Source organism: Pleurodeles waltl, chromosome 9, assembly GCF_031143425.1.
Source record: "Pleurodeles waltl isolate 20211129_DDA chromosome 9, aPleWal1.hap1.20221129, whole genome shotgun sequence".
Taxonomy (NCBI): Eukaryota; Metazoa; Chordata; class Amphibia; order Caudata; family Salamandridae; genus Pleurodeles; species Pleurodeles waltl.
This window is the reverse complement of record NC_090448.1, coordinates 746,717,437-746,733,216: the sequence shown is the minus strand read 5'-3', so window position 1 is coordinate 746,733,216 and position 15,780 is coordinate 746,717,437. Positions and strand designations below refer to the sequence as shown.

The 15,780-nt window shown below is 45.6% G+C and overlaps 1 protein-coding gene across 2 annotated transcripts in view; it reads left to right on the top strand.

Moving 5' to 3' along the window:
* The window catches only part of LOC138259907 (cofilin-1-like), an 87,945-nt gene that overhangs the window by 45,322 nt on the left and 26,843 nt on the right, over positions 1-15,780 (top strand). The window contains exon 1 of one of the 2 annotated variants that reach the window (XM_069207875.1): positions 14,595-14,818. The exons of the other annotated variant lie outside the window; for it this stretch is intronic. Within the exon in view, the coding sequence (XP_069063976.1) occupies positions 14,816-14,818 (3 nt within the window). The 5' untranslated portion in view covers positions 14,595-14,815. Of the gene's footprint in view, positions 1-14,594; positions 14,819-15,780 lie in introns of those variants that run through there. 2 annotated transcript variants of the gene reach the window in all.

Sequence of the window (15,780 nt, the reverse complement as noted above, 5' to 3'; positions counted from 1 at the left end):
GAGGGGCAAAATAGTAGGTACCACTTACATGGCATACATGATGGGGGTCCTGATTTTGATCTCACTTATGGTGCAGATGATAATTCCCAGGCATCAAGTGGATGCAGAAGGACAGTATGTCACAACTGAAGGCATTCTAAATAGGGTGCAGATCTCAATGGTGGCTTCACATGCCCCCATTGTTGGACGTGAACCTTTTTGCAGGGTTATTCCCAAATGTTTTGCCTTCTTCCTCCTATTTTTTCTGATCTGTTTTCATTGGCTTAAGGACTCTGGGCACGTTACAACTGCTAACCAGAGCTAACGTGTATATGCTTTATGTCTAAATTGTATTGGTGATTGGTTTCTCCATGATTGGTATATTTCATTTACTAGTAAGTCCCTAGTTTAGTGCACCAGGTGTGCCTACGGCCTGCAAATCAAATGCTACTAGTAGGCCTGCAGCACTGATTGTGCCACCCACATGAGTAGCCCTGCAAAAGTTTCTCAGGCCTGCCACTGCAGTGCCTGCGTGAGCAGTTTTAAACTGCCATGTTGACCTGGTGATCAGTATAGGGAAAGGTGCGGAAGACATTGTGACTCGAAGGGTTAATTAGCTTGAGCAGTGTAGATGAGCGTGATGCCTGCTGAAACCCCCCGAACAACGTGGAAAAGTTCATGATATTATTTTCAAGCTTGTTTGTGTAGAAGACTCTGTCTCAACCTTGAGAACAAGAGTACAGGGAGAAGATGGAATGAAAACAAAGGCTGGGGAAGGGCAGAGCAGCCAAGTGCTGATAACATAGCTAGGAAATGCCAGAAAGAGATAGAATCCAAGCTTCGAGTTATTTAAGCACTGAAGTGCGGGTGAGAGATCTGAAGCTCGCAGATGGGGTTGTGAAAGCTGCCATGGCCCAGCGCTGCCTCCCTGTTTTGCTGTTCAGAGACCGTGATGCTTGAGGGGGAGAGAGGTCCAAGCAGGCGGTAGAGGGCTTCCCAGCATTTCGTGGACTAAGTTAAATTCCACACAGGGATGAAAGGCCTTTGTTTCTCTGCTCTATTATTATGATTGATTATTATGCTTGCACTGTGTTTATAATCTGAAGTATTCAACTCGTTTATATTTTGCTTTCTAAACATCGTAGTGTGAGCCTGCTACAGTAATTGAAACATACATCTTGGTATGCAGTTAAGCAAAGCTAATCTGAAGAATTCAGCTCATTTATATTTTGCTTTCTGAACATCGTAGTGTGAGCCTGCTGCAGCAATTGCAACATGCATTTTGGTGTGCAGTAAATCAAAGCTTATCTGAAGTATTCAACTCGTTTATATTTTACTTCCTGAACATCGTAGTGTAACACATTTTGGTATACAGTTATTCCAAGCTTATATCTGTCAATGAACTCTTTGCTCATATGTATAAATAGATGCTCTTTGTAGTATACTTATATATAAATAGATGCTTTTCATTGCTATTCTTATTCCACTATTGTTAATGTTCTAAATGCCTACATTTACCTGAAATTCTAGTAAAGCTAAATTGTATTCATAATTGGCGTGTTCTCCTTCATTGAGCGTCCTTATTGACTTATACCAAACAGGTGTCAACCAGTCACCTGGATAAGACACCTGGCAAGTGCACAAAGTTGCAGGCCCAAATTTTCCCTTTTATTACCTATACGTCACCCCTAAGGTAGGCCCAAGCCAGCCCCATGGCCAGGGTGCAGTGTATTTAAAAGGTAGGACATGCACTGGTGTGCTTTACAGGTCCTGATAGTGAAAAACTGCTAAATTCCATTTTCACAATTGCAAGGCCCGTCTTTCCCATAGAGTAACATGGGATTGCCTTGAAATCTCTTTTAAGTGTAATTTCCTATTGGGAGCACATAGATATGTGGAGTTTGGGGTCTCTGGACTCACAATTTAAAAATACAACTTTTGGTGAGGTTGTTTTTTTTAATTGTAAGTTTAAAAATGCCACTATTAGAAAGTGGGCATTTTCTTGCTTAACCATTCTGTGCCCCTGCCTGTCTGCTGATTAAACGTCTGGGTCAGGATGACAGTTGGGCTGTTTGTGAATTCACTCTAGACAGTCATACAAAGTGAGCTGAGTTGTGCCCTGCATTTCCTGATGGGTCTTCCTGAGCTCCAGTGGTAGAAGGAACTGACACCTGAATAGGGCTGCGCCTGTCCTCACACAAAGCAGTCTCCAACCCCCCCCGAGTGTGTCTGGGACCAGGGCAGGGCCAGTGCACTACAAATACTTCTCTTTAAAGTTTACCTACTTCAAAGACAGAAATGAGTATAAGTACTAGACCTCTGACACCACAAAGTTAGAATACTTCTGGACTGAGGACATTCTTCCAGGAAGAGGAGCTAGGTACTGTAGGAGGGACTGCCACTCTGCCTGTTGCTTTCCTGTGCTTGCTTGTCGCTTGCTGCTTCTGTCCTGGGAGGGAAAGGACTGGACTTTGCTTTCCGCATCCTGCTTCCATAGGTTCTCCAAGAGCTTGGACTGAGCTTGTGGAGCCAAATCCAGTTCCTGGGCCCTTGGCAGTGAGTTCTGCTGTAACCAAGAAGAAACCAACAACATCGACTCCAGAGCGACTTTAGAACCAGCCCCTCTGTCCGACACCAACCCACTGTCTTCACCGGAGCCATGGTCCCCACTGAGTGCAATGACCACGACTGATGCCCCAGTCCTGACACCACTACAGCGCCTCTGAAGTCCTGCCACAGCGTGAGTTCCGAGTGCCGTGTCACCGACATCTGTGACACCCAACTCTGACTCAACCGCAGGACCTGTGGCCCTGTGGTGTGATCGCGACACCGGGAGGCTGACTCCTCGAGTCTTGACCTGCTAGATTCACTGACCCTACTGGATTGTAAGAAACCGATGCCTCACCACCGACTCTGCATCACATCCCCTGCAAGGGTAAGGAGCCAAAGCCTCACCTTCCCTTCCTTGCAGCAAGGAACCAAAGCCTCACCGTACCCAGTAGCAGTACAGAACCGACGCTGCACCAGCTCCAGAAACACCTTACCTCCCCAACTCTGTGCAGCGTTTTTGGTTCCTCATCGTTTTCAAAGGTACTGTGCCTGGGGTCTGTGCGACTCCGTGACCATCCCACCTGCCCTCGCAAGTGGTGTCTTACTATTGGGAACAGCTTCTTCAAGACGTTGTGATAGCCCCAATTAGAGCTATTGTGTTTCTAAGTCCTTTAATGAGATTTAGGTCCTCATTACGAACATGGTGGTTCAGACCGCCATGCCGGCGGTGGCGAAAAATGCCGGCATGGCGATCTGAACCGCCATATTCTGAATAAGGGAGGGCGGCCACAGGCAGCCCTCCACCACCGCCAGGCTAGTGCCGACAGGCAGCTTGAAGATGGCAGATTACTTTATCCGACAGGTCAGCGCTGCACGCAGCGCTGCCCTGTGGATAAAGAACCCTTGTTTCTCCAGCCTTGCAGAAGGGGTGCTCCGGGGCCCTCCTAGGGGCCCCTGCACTGGCCATGCACTTGGCATGTGGCATGTGGAGCTGTCGGCAATGTCCCGGCCCTGCATTCTGCTGGGCCGGCGGGCGAAAACACTGTCTCCGCCCGCCAGCCCAGTAGAATGTATATTATTCGGCCAGCGGGGTCTCAAAATGGGCTGGCGGTCTGTGATAAGACCGCCAGCATGAACACGGCTGGGTTTCCTGCTGTGTTCATAATGACCCCCTTAATCTTTAAAAATTCTTATCTTTACTTGTGTATGTTGGATTTTTGTCATCTTGGTCTTGTTTTACTCAGATAAATATGTGCTATGTTTCTAAACTGTGTGGAGTGGTTTTGTGGTGTTTTCACTGTGTTACTGTGCTACTGTGTATGTGTACAAATACTTTACTCATTGCCTCTGAGATAAGCCTGTCTGCTCGTGAAAAGCTACCAAGGGGGTGAGCAGGGGTTATCTTAGCTGTGTGACTCCCTTACCCTGACTAGAGAGAGGGGTTCTACTTGAACAGGGTGCAAACCACTGCCAACTAGAGACCCCATTCTAACTTCAACTGTGTGCACAATGGGGCACTGGAGAGGTCATCTGCCCCACTACGGGGTTGGCAAACATTAAAGCCATGGCCTCCCTCTGAGATGGGTACGGTATAGATAGTTACATAGCATGTGCCGCAATAGCACCCCAGACAGCAGAACACTCACATTACTCCCATGTACACCAACAACACACTTGGATTGACCTGTTGCTCTGCAACACGCTGCACGCTCCTCACATAGTTACCACTAAGAACCCTAGTCAGATCCTCTCTGACCACAATCCGCTTAAATTGGCAGTGCAATGGGGCAGACACTGTACTTCAATACCCACATAGAGACTACATACCCAGGACTCATACCCACAGAGACTACATACCCATACAGGACTCCACATTCTGAGCCACAATAGGGACGTACATAGACCAATATTTTGAGGACAATAAGGGGTCAACATAGGAGGTGAAATGGGACGCCTTTAAGGCAGTGCTTCACGGCCTATGTATTAGGCCTTTGTGTGTGTTGGATGGCCGGGAGCTGTCCAACACCACTGTGCTCATGCTGTGTGGGCAACAGAGGGATTTAATTTCCAATTTTTCGGGCTTGGTTGCTGGAGAAGAGCTTTCCCATGCAAGCAAGGCTGAAAATATCCCCACCCTGTAATGACAATCTTTGTGCGGGGTCAGCTCTGGGTGGAAAAATGTGATATGTCCATGTTGCATTTTGTTGCGGGCACTAGGCCTACCCACACAAGTGAGGTGCCATTTTCATCGGAAGACTTGGGGCAATGCTGGGTGTAAGGAAGTTTGAGACCCCCTCAGATTCCAGAACTTTCCATCACAGAAATGTGAGGAAAATGTGTTTTTTAAACAAAGTTTGAGGTTTGCAAGGGATTCTGGGTAAAAGAACCTGGTGAGAGCCACACAAGTCACCTCATCCTGGATTCCTCTAGGTGTCTAATTTTCAAAAATGTATACGTTTGCTAGGTTTCCCTATGTGCTTGCTGAGCTAGAGCCAAAAATCCACAGCTAGGTACATTGCACAGAAAGGGTCAGTGTTTAGTGGGAAAATGTGCTGTGTCCATGTTGCGTTTTCAGCTGTTTCCGATCATGGGCACTAGGCCTATCCACACAAGTTGAGGTGCCATTTTTATCGGTAGACTTAGAGGAACACAGACTAGTAGAAAAAGTGTTAATAACATTGTCTTTCCCTGCATCTGCCCCTTCCAAATGTAATATGGCGTGTAACAAAAGAAGCCATTTTGAGAAATGCCCTCTAATTCACATGCTGGTATAGGTATCCACAAATTCAGAGATGTGTAAATAACCACTGCTGCTAAACTCCATATCTTGTGTCCATTTCGGAAATACACAGGTTTCCTTTATACCTATTTTTCACTCCTTAGATTTTACCAAATGAATTACTGTATATCCGGTGCACAATGAAAAACCATTGTAAGGTGCAGCTCAGTTATTGGCTCTGGGTACGAAGTGTTCTTGGTGACCCTACAAGCCCTATATATCCCCACAACCAGAAGGGTCCAGTGGAAGAAACGGTATATAGCTTTTGAAAATCTGCCATAGTTAGAAGTTATATATGAAAACATAGACACAAATGGCTGTTTTTCTCAGCTCAATTTAATTTTTTTTTCCTTTCAAACATAATTTCTCAAAACATTCCCCACAGGATCTACACAAATGAGTGCTTTCTGAATTTTGAATGTTATCTACTTTTCATAAATGTATAATTTTCTGGGATCCATCATTGGTTTTACACTAATTTTTACCACTAACTGGAAGGAGGTTGAAAGCACAAAAAACAGGAAAGATGGCCTATGTCCCAGTAAAATGCCAAAACTGTGTTAAAAATGTGGTTTTCTGATTCAAGTGTGCCTGTTCCTGAAAGCTAGGAAGATGGTGATTTCTGTATCACAAACCCTTTGTTGATGTCATTTGCAGGGAACAATACAGATGTTTTCTTCTGCAGCACCTTTTCCCCATTCCCCCCCCCCAAAAAACACAATTTTAGCTGTATTTTGGCTCATTTCCACTTTTTGCATGCTATCAGTATGCTTAGACTGTTTTAACTGGTATCCTGTTAACCAGGACCACGGCAATTGTGCTTCTCCCTCTAAATGTGGTTGCCTAGGACTTTGTACACTCCACAATTGAAATACTGGTGCCCCCTTATAACCCCCTAGTAAATGGTATGTGGATACCTAGGGCAGTGGGGCACCAGGGGTTCCACATGGGCTGCAGCATGTATTGTGCCACCCAGGCAGCCCATGCAAAATGTGTCTGCAGGCCTGCCACTGCAGCCTGCGTGAAAAGGTGCATGCACCCTTTCACCACAGGTTACTGCACCAGGTCACTGTCAGTCACCCCTATGGTAGGTCCTCCTAGCCCACAAAGCAGGGTGCAGAGGTGCCCCTGTGAACTCCAGTTCCATTGCACTGGACTTCATAAGTGTGGGGAAGCCATTTTACCTGTGTACTGGACACAGGTCACTCACTACCTGTGTCCAGCTACATAATGGTAACTCCGAACCTGGGCATGTTTGGCATCAAACATGTTGGAATCATACCCCAATACTGTTGCCTATATTGGTTGTATGATTCCATGCACTCTGGGGGCTCCCTAGAGGACCCCCAGTGTTGCACCCACGAGTTTTCTAGGGTTTTCCAGGCAGCCCCCACTGCTGCCACTCCTCAGACAGGTTTCTGCCCTTCTGCTGCTTGACCAGCTCAAGCAGACAAAGGCAGAACAAAGGATTTATGTGGGAGAGGGAGGTAACATCCTCTCCCTTAGAAATAGGTTTTACAAGGCTTGGGAGGGGTAGCTTCCCCAAGCTACCGGTTTGCTTTGAAGGCCACATTTGGTGCCCTCCTTGCATAAACCGGTTTGCACCAATCCAGGGACCCCCGGTCCCTGCTCTGGTGTTAAACTAGACAAAGGAAACAGGAGTGACGACTCCCCTGTCCATCACCACCTCAGTTGTGGTGCTCAGAGCTCCTCCAGGTAGCCACCTGATTCTGCCATCTTGAAACCAAGATGTGCAGAGGCCCCTGGGAGTGTCTGAGTGGACAGGTCACTCAGGTGACGTCACAGCCCTCTCTTGATAGGTGGTTACCTTGCTAGGTGACAAATCCCCCCTTTAGGGCTATTTATGAACTCCCTTGTGGGTGGGTCCTCAGATATGACATGCAAGACTCCACCAGGACTCCTCTACATCGTTTACTGTGACTTCTGGCCACTGAAACCCCAAATGGATTCTTCAGGCACTAACAAGACTGCAACTCCGGCGATGACTTTGCGTTGCAACATTGTTTCCCCAGGTCCTTCCAGCAACTGCAACATTTCCCTGGCTGTGCATCCTCTGGGATCAACAAGACTTCAGCCTGCACCAAGAAGCAAGAAGGAATCTCCCTTGGAGCAAAGGAGTCACTCCCCTTCATCTGCAGGCACCTACAGCAATGACGTCTGGGTGCGTGGATCTGCTCTCCTCTGTAACTGCATGAATCCTGCATCACAGGTGGTGGTCTGGAGTGGTCTCCTTGGTCCTCTCTGCCAGCTGTCCAACTTGGGAGATGGTGAGCCCTTGCCTCTCCTTGTAGGATAGTATCCCTGTGCACTGCAACTCCTTCAGCTGCCAAGGCTTGTTGTTTCCTGCTCCAAGGGATCTTCAGGCTCTGAGCAGCCCCAGCCCCCAGCATTTCTCTCTGCCAAGCACAGTCTCCTCTCTGCTGTTCTTCCTAACACCAGGGTCAGTACCAAGAAGTTATCCTCTATCCGCTCTTCCTTTTCGGAATGTAAACTTGCCTTAAAGAGATGGTATTCGTCCTACAGGGGAGAAGAGGGACATATTGAGATCTTGTTCTCCCGGCGATTTGGCAGTCGCTGACACAAGGCTTTCTGGTGGTTCTCCTACACCACTGACCATCTGCAACCCAACAACCGACATGGGACACCATCTGCACTGCTCCAAGGACTCCTATATTGCTCCTGGGCTCTACAGCTGGTCTTCTTCTTCTTCCCCCGTCGACCTGGTTCTTCATCCACAGAAGGGTGGGTAGTAGCTCCTGCCCCTACTGGACACTCCATTGTGGACTAGACTCTGTTCCCTTATGTTGCAGGCCCTCTAGTTTCAGAATCCACCATTGGTTTCTTCTCGACTGGCCCTGTTCTTGCACAATCCTTTTTTTAAGTCCTCCTGTTAGTCCTTGGGAGGACCAGGTACTTACCTCTGCTCTCCTGGTCTCTGGGGATCACTAAGGTACTTACCTCTTGGGGTTTCTAGTTCTTCTAGCTCCCCTCTAACGACTCCAAATCCTTGGGTGAGGGACTGTATCTCAAATTCCACTTTCTTAGTACATGGTTTGGCTCTCCCACAGGGCCCTTGCTATTTTCACCAAGTACTGCCCATGCTTGTGGTTTCTATTCTAATTTCTGATTGCTATTGTGTAAATAACTAGTGTGTACTTACCTCCAGTTGTGGGGGACTGCCTATAAGTAATCTAGTGTTGTGTTACTAAAATTATGTACCTTTATTTTTGAAACACTGTGTGGTTCTTTAATGTGTGGTAATTGCTGTGTGACTATAGTGGTATTGCATAAGCTTTGCATGTCTCCTAGATAAGTCTTGGCTGCTCATCTGCAGCTCCCTCTAGAGAGCCCTGGCTTCCTAGACACTGCCTACAGTTCACTAATAGGGGATACCTGAACCTGGTAGAAGGTGACAAAACCATAGGTGTCCACCACACACCATGCCAGCTTCCTACACACCAACTGATATTAACACGGTGTTCCTAGACTACTAAAAAGCCCTTTACACTGCTGTGGCAGCGGCCAGTAGTGTGCCCCTTCAGGCCTATATTGAGGGGGATTCCAATGCCACATATTGATCTGCTACAGTGACAAGAGCTGGATGAACCACTTACAATCAACAAGATTCAGATGGCAATAGATTAAATGGTCTGGAATAAAAATCAGGTATGGGTGGCCTTTCGGTGGAGTTCTACTCCACCTACAAGATTAAACTGGTACTGAGGTTATTCCAGTGGTACTGAGACGCAACTGAAGGGAGTGTTCTGTTTGTAAGCATGAGAGAATTCTGGATGGTAGTACTTACTAAGACGGGCTGTAATCTTCTGAAGGTGGGCTCTTAAAGATCCCTTGCCCTCTTAAATGTCAGTTCCAAAATATTGGGAAAAGTTATTGCCAGTATACTGATCCCCTGCCTATCCATCCTGGTTCACCCTGACCAGAACGGTTGTATCTCGGGCTGCAATACGCTCCTGAACCTAGGAAGAATATTCCACCTAAAGGTGGATTTACCACAGGAGGGTTTCCATATAAGGTGATGTCAATTGACATTGAAAAAGCCTTCAATACACTGGGATGACCATACCTCTTGAAGGTGCTAGAGAGAATGGGGCTGGGATGAGACATTTCATTTTGCAATGGATTAAACTCACTCACTCCAATCCATAATCCTGGGTCCGTATAGGGTATGATATCTGAGATCTTTGATATATGTGGAGGCATTAGGCCGGGTTCCTCACTGTACCCATTACTATTTGCCCATGTCATGGAATCATTGGTGAGCTTCTTCAGTTGTAGGGGTCTGGCCTGGGGGTTGCTGAATGGCGACTCATGGGAATACTGTGCCTGTACGCATTTGTGTACCTGTGTGATGTGCAGAGGGACTTTCACCCGGTAATGGAACTGTTGCATGGATTGCGAGCCTTTTCACACCTGAAACTTAATTGGGCAAAAACATGCTAGGCTATTGGAAGCCGAAGGGGAGACAATGCCAAATGTGGACCCCAAATGGCAGCCTGACACAATATGCTATCTTGATGTCAACGTATATCATTCAGACAAAGCCACATAACAAGGGAACCTAGGGGCGGCACTCACAGGGATACACAACTTGTTGACCTGGAAATCTCCACGTCTCTCTCCAGTGGGCAGGGTATCAATCGCAATCGCTAAACTACCCTAAACTAAACTGGTTCTACCCTGACTATTGTACCACTTCTCAGAACCCCCAGTAACACTAAGAGTCAGCTTAAATAGTTTACTCTCCTACTTGATATGGGGGACAGGCAGGAATTAGGTGGCTCTGCATCAATTGTATAAACACATGGAAAAGGGTGGCTTGGATGCCGTTCATTACAAACTACAGGGAGTACAGAATTATTAGGCAAGTTGTATTTTTGAGGATTAATTTTATTATTGAACAACAACCATGTTCTCAATGAACCCAAAAAACTCATTAATATCAAAACTGAATATTTTTGGAAGTAGTTTTTAGTTTGTTTTTAGTTTTAGCTCTGTTAGGGGGATATCTGTGTGTGCAGGTGACTATCACTGTGCATAATTATTAGGCAACTTAACAAAAAAAAATATATACCCATTTCAATTATTTTTCATTACCAGTGAAACCAATATAACATCTCAACATTCACAAATATACATTTCTGACATTCAAAAACAAAACAAAAACAAATCAGTGACCAATATAGCCACCTTTCTTTGCAAGGACACTCAAAAGCCTGCCATCCATGGATTCTGTCAGTGTTTTGATCTGTTCACCATCAACATTGCGTGCAGCAGCAACCACAGCCTCCCAGACACTGTTCAGAGAGGTGTACTGTTTTCCCTCCTTGTAAATCTCACATTTGATGATGGACCACAGGTTCTCAATGGGGTTCAGATCAGGTGAACAAGGAGGCCATGTCATTAGATTTCCTTCTTTTATACCCTTTCTTGCCAGCCACGCTGTGGAGTACTTGGACGCGTGTGATGGAGCATTGTCCTGCATGAAAATCAAGTTTTTCTTGAAAGATGCAGACTTCTTCCTGTACCACTGCTTGAAGAAGGTGTCTTCCAGGAACTGGCAGTAGGACTGGGAGTTGAGCTTGACTCCATCCTCAACCCGAAAAGGCCCCACAAGCTCATCTTTGATGATACCAGCCCAAACCAGTACTCCACCTCCACCTTGCTGGCGTCTGAGTCGGACTGGAGCTCTCTGCCCTTTACCAATCCAGCCACGGGCCCATCCATCTGGCCCATCAAGACTCACTCTCATTTCATCAGTCCATAAAACCTTAGAAAAATCAGTCTTGAGATATTTCTTGGCCCAGTCTTGACGTTTCAGCTTGTGTGTCTTGTTCAGTGGTGGTCGTCTTTCAGCCTTTCTTACCTTGGCCATGTCTCTGAGTATTGCACACCTTGTGCTTTTGGGCACTCCAGTGATGTTGCAGCTCTGAAATATGGACAAACTGGTGGCAAGTGGCATTGTGGCAGCTGCACGCTTGACTTTTCTCAGTTCATGGGCAGTTATTTTGCGCCTTGGTTTTTCCACACGCTTCTTGCGACCCTGTTGACTATTTTGAATGAAACGCTTGATTGTTCGATGATCACGCTTCAGAAGCTTTGCAATTTTAAGAGTGCTGCATCCCTCTGCAAGATATCTCACTATTTTTGACTTTTCTGAGCCTGTCAAGTCCTTCTTTTGACCCATTTTGCCAAAGGAAAGGAAGTTGCCTAATAATTATGCACACCTGATATAGGGTGTTGATGTCATTAGACCACACCCCTTCTCATTACAGAGATGCACATCACCTAATATGCTTAATTGGTAGTAGGCTTTCGAGCCTATACAGCTTGGAGTAAGACAACATGCATAAAGAGGATGATGTGGTCAAAATACTAATTTGCCTAATAATTCTGCACTCCCTGTATATACTATGTAACAGCCCAGTTGTAATGGCCAATGAGATGGTTGTCAACGGTCCCCAGCCTGGACAAGACATATGTGATCGGACCTGGAGGGACATTCACTCCTTGAGTGGCTGCTGTATCCTCCCAAACAGGTTACGTATCAGGTGCAAGTTGGCCGGAGTCGCTCCACACAGTTGGCAAAAATAGGTGCCGCTTACAGGGCACATTGCACAGTCCTCTCCGATCCTTCTTATGTGGGCAAACCTGGAGCTCCACAATATAATGAACCATCATAATACTATACCGCTTCACAGCAGAATCACCGTCATAGAGAACCTGTACACACAACATGTTCAAGACTTTTCTAGAATTGAAGACTCAATATGCTATAGAAGAGAGCAATTCCTGATTTACAATGCCCTGACAGAGTCTATTGGGGCCACATGGGACCAGATCACATGGAGCAGCCGAGAGCTGCTGCGCTACATTTACTCCTTGGTCATGGCACCGACAGGAGAGCAGTCACACTACCATATAGGCAGTACTCAGAAAGAAGTATACAGAATGTGTCAGACGAGAAATGACAAACAGACAAAGGGGACCTCATTAGAATCTGTCAAGAAGTTGTCCCGAAATTCCCGAATTAAGTACACCCAATTCAATTACCTGCACCAAACCTATCTCACCCTGAAATGGGTAAACAGAATGTATCCGCTGACAAATCCTACACGCCCGTGCCATACATGTCTAGCGGCCCACTTCTACCACAAGGTCTTCACCTGTCCGGAGATAGTGACTTCTGGGCTCACACAGTAGCAATGACTGTGGAAATAATGGACAAACACTAACAGTGGAACAGATTTCCTGCTTGTTATGAGTGATACAACGTTCCAAAATGAACAAATTTGCCATGAAATTCATAGATCTATCCCATAATAACAATGACGTGGACATCCCCTACAGCTCGCCCACTGAAGTCCTGACTGTGGGATCTCCACAAATAGACCACAGAAGCGAACACACACACCTGTCCTGGAAATGAGGGGTGGAGGACAGTGCATGATACAGTCCTGAGGCAAATAGGACTGCACCGAACCACCATTTGTTAGCTGCCACACAATTTGTACAGTTATAAGTTGGGCGTTTGGGGCCCTGTTATTGGTTATAATTAAAAAATGACAAGTGATGGCCTCCTACCCACTGCAGGACAAACGTAGGTCGAGGGCCTGGTTATATGGGACACCGACCATAGGAACCTGTTCTCGATGATATGACAATGTCATGTGCACTAATGTAAGACATTGATTTGTTACCAGGTTGTCTCTGTAAAACACAAAAAAGAAGAAAAAAATATGTGCTTCTTGTAAAAAACATATGTTCACTTTGCATTTATGTAAATAATCTAATAATTTCCTTTTTTAATGAGTGACATAAGCCTTTAACAGTTAAAGAAGAATTTTTTTAAGTATGTCTATGTGTCATAGTAAAATATATTTAGAATAGAATAAAAAAGAGGCTAGAAGACTTTAACTGAATACAGTGAATGGACAGAGTATGTAGCACACATATAACAATAAACAAAACACCCTAAGGGAAGAACACATTAATTGATACATTGAGACATCAAAGGTACAATCCATGATGGAGATAGGGTACAATGGTAGCTGCTAAAAAAATTTAAGTGCTTACAAGATTGATATGGCTGAAAAGGCATCACATGCCAATCATAGAAGGTTGAGATCCATTGCGACTAGAGCTTGAAGAGCCAAATAAGCAATCAAGTCTGCGGGTGACGAGAACTTGAAGAGCCAAATAAGCAATCAAGTCTGCAGGTGACGAGAACTTGAAGAGTCAAATAAGCAATCAAGTCTGCAGGTGACGAGAAAGTCTTAGATACATTATTTTGCTATGTTCTCATGACTGATGGATCAAAAAATCCATATTTTTAACCTGTTTCTCATTGTCGAAAATGGAAATCAGAAAAATGCTTATGCAAAGGAAAGGTTTCCTTTATTAAGTTGTGTTGTGACTTGGTGTATATTTTATTCCTTCCACCATTAACGAGAGAAGTTCCTTGAGAGCTTTAGGAATCATTATGAGGTGGTAGTGACGTAACATTTTAAATATGCCTTGTCGTTATTTAGATTGGTTAGGGTTACGATGTGAGGGTCTGCACTGAGCAATTTCGAACTTCTCAGAAAGTTTTAATTTAAATAATGATGGCAATAGATTTTCCAGAAAGGCTCTGCAATTGTGGCCCTCAATACTTCACATGAGGTAAAGATATGCAAGTTATATTGGAAATTTCTCCTTTCCAAATCCAACAACATCCTTTTCATAGGCACCATATGACAAACGTCAGGTGCCAAGTGATAAATTGCAGCTTTATTATCACCAACACTAATCTCATTATCAGCTACTTTTATTACTAACCATGCTAATTCTCTTTGAATGTGTTTATTATCATCGAAAATAACGTCAGTATTATTACGAATTAATTGAATTTCTTCCAAACTGTTTACGATTGACTCTTCTTGTGACACAAAAATGTAAGACTTGGCAGTTGGTGTTCATCACCAACTGCCAAGTCTTAAATGTTTGTGTCACAAGAAGAGTCATTCTTGTCTCACATTTTGCTTGGCAGAGTAAGAAATATCAGGGTATGCCATTAAGGACTACAGAAAAATCTAGAAGGCAACACCTTTAAGAAAAGCCAAGGCAGTTGCAACCCGGACTCCTCTCCCCGGGCTAGTCCTCCTCTCATTCAGTCATCTGACAGGAGCTGCTGCCAATAATACTCCGTCCCCAGCTGTATAAAAGTGTAGACGTACACAACAATCTGCAGCAAGGATCTTCCACAGCAGGCAGAAACATCAACAAAGAAAGCCACTCCTCTCAAATCGGAATTTTAAGCTCGCTCACACGGGTTTGGGCTAAGGCCAGGTCTCAAGATCTGGCAACACTGCATGCGCCACGCCTCTCCAGTCAGCGTCAGTACAAGATCGAGACAGGACACTCTTCTCTCTTCTCCAAGCAGTACCTGCAGCTGGGCCCTCTAACCTAGTTCAGTCTGCTGCTAGCATGGTGAGTGACCAGCCGGGATACAATCCTCAAGATGGGACAGTATGTTAGAGCCAGTCCTCATTGTGTGCTGCATCTCAAGATGGGACAGTATGTTAGAGCCAGTCCTCATTGTGTGCTGCATCTCAAGATGGGACAGTATGTTAGAGCCAGTCCTCATTGCGTGTTGCATCTCAAGATGGGACAGTATGTTAGAGCCAGTCCTCATTGTGTGCTGCATCTCAAGATGGGACAGTATGTTAGAGCCAGTCCTCATTGCGTGTTGCATCTCAAGATGGGACAGTATGTTAGAGCCAGTCCTCATTGCGTGCTGCATCTCAAGATGGGACAGTATGTTAGAGCCAGTCCTCATTGCGTGTTGCATCTCAAGGTGGGACAGTATGTTAGAGCCAGTCCTCATTGTGTGCTGCATCTCAAGGTGGGACAGTATGTTAGAGCCAGTCCTCATTGTGTGCTGCATCTCAAGATGGGACAGTATGTTAGAGCCAGTCCTCATTGCGTGTTGCATCTCAAGATGGGACAGTATGTTAGAGCTAATCCTCATTGCGTGCTGCATCTCAAGATGGGACGGTATGTTAGAGCCAGTCCTCATTGCGTGTTGCATCTCAAGATGGGACAGTATGTTAGAGCCAGTCCTCATTGTGTGCTGCATCTCAAGATGGGACAGTATGTTAGAGCCAGTCCTCATTGCGTGTTGCATCTCAAGGTGGGACAGTATGTTAGAGCCAGTCCTCATTGCGTGCTGCATCTCAAGGTGGGACAGTATGTTAGAGCTAATCCTCATTGCGTGCTGCATCTCAAGGTGGGACAGTATGTTAGAGCTAATCCTCATTGCGTGCTGCATCTCAAGGTGGGACAGTATGTTAGAGCTAATCCTCATTGCGTGCTGCATCTCAAGGTGGGACAGTATGTTAGAGCTAATCCTCATTGCGTGCTGCATCTCCAGGTGGGACAGTATGTTAGAG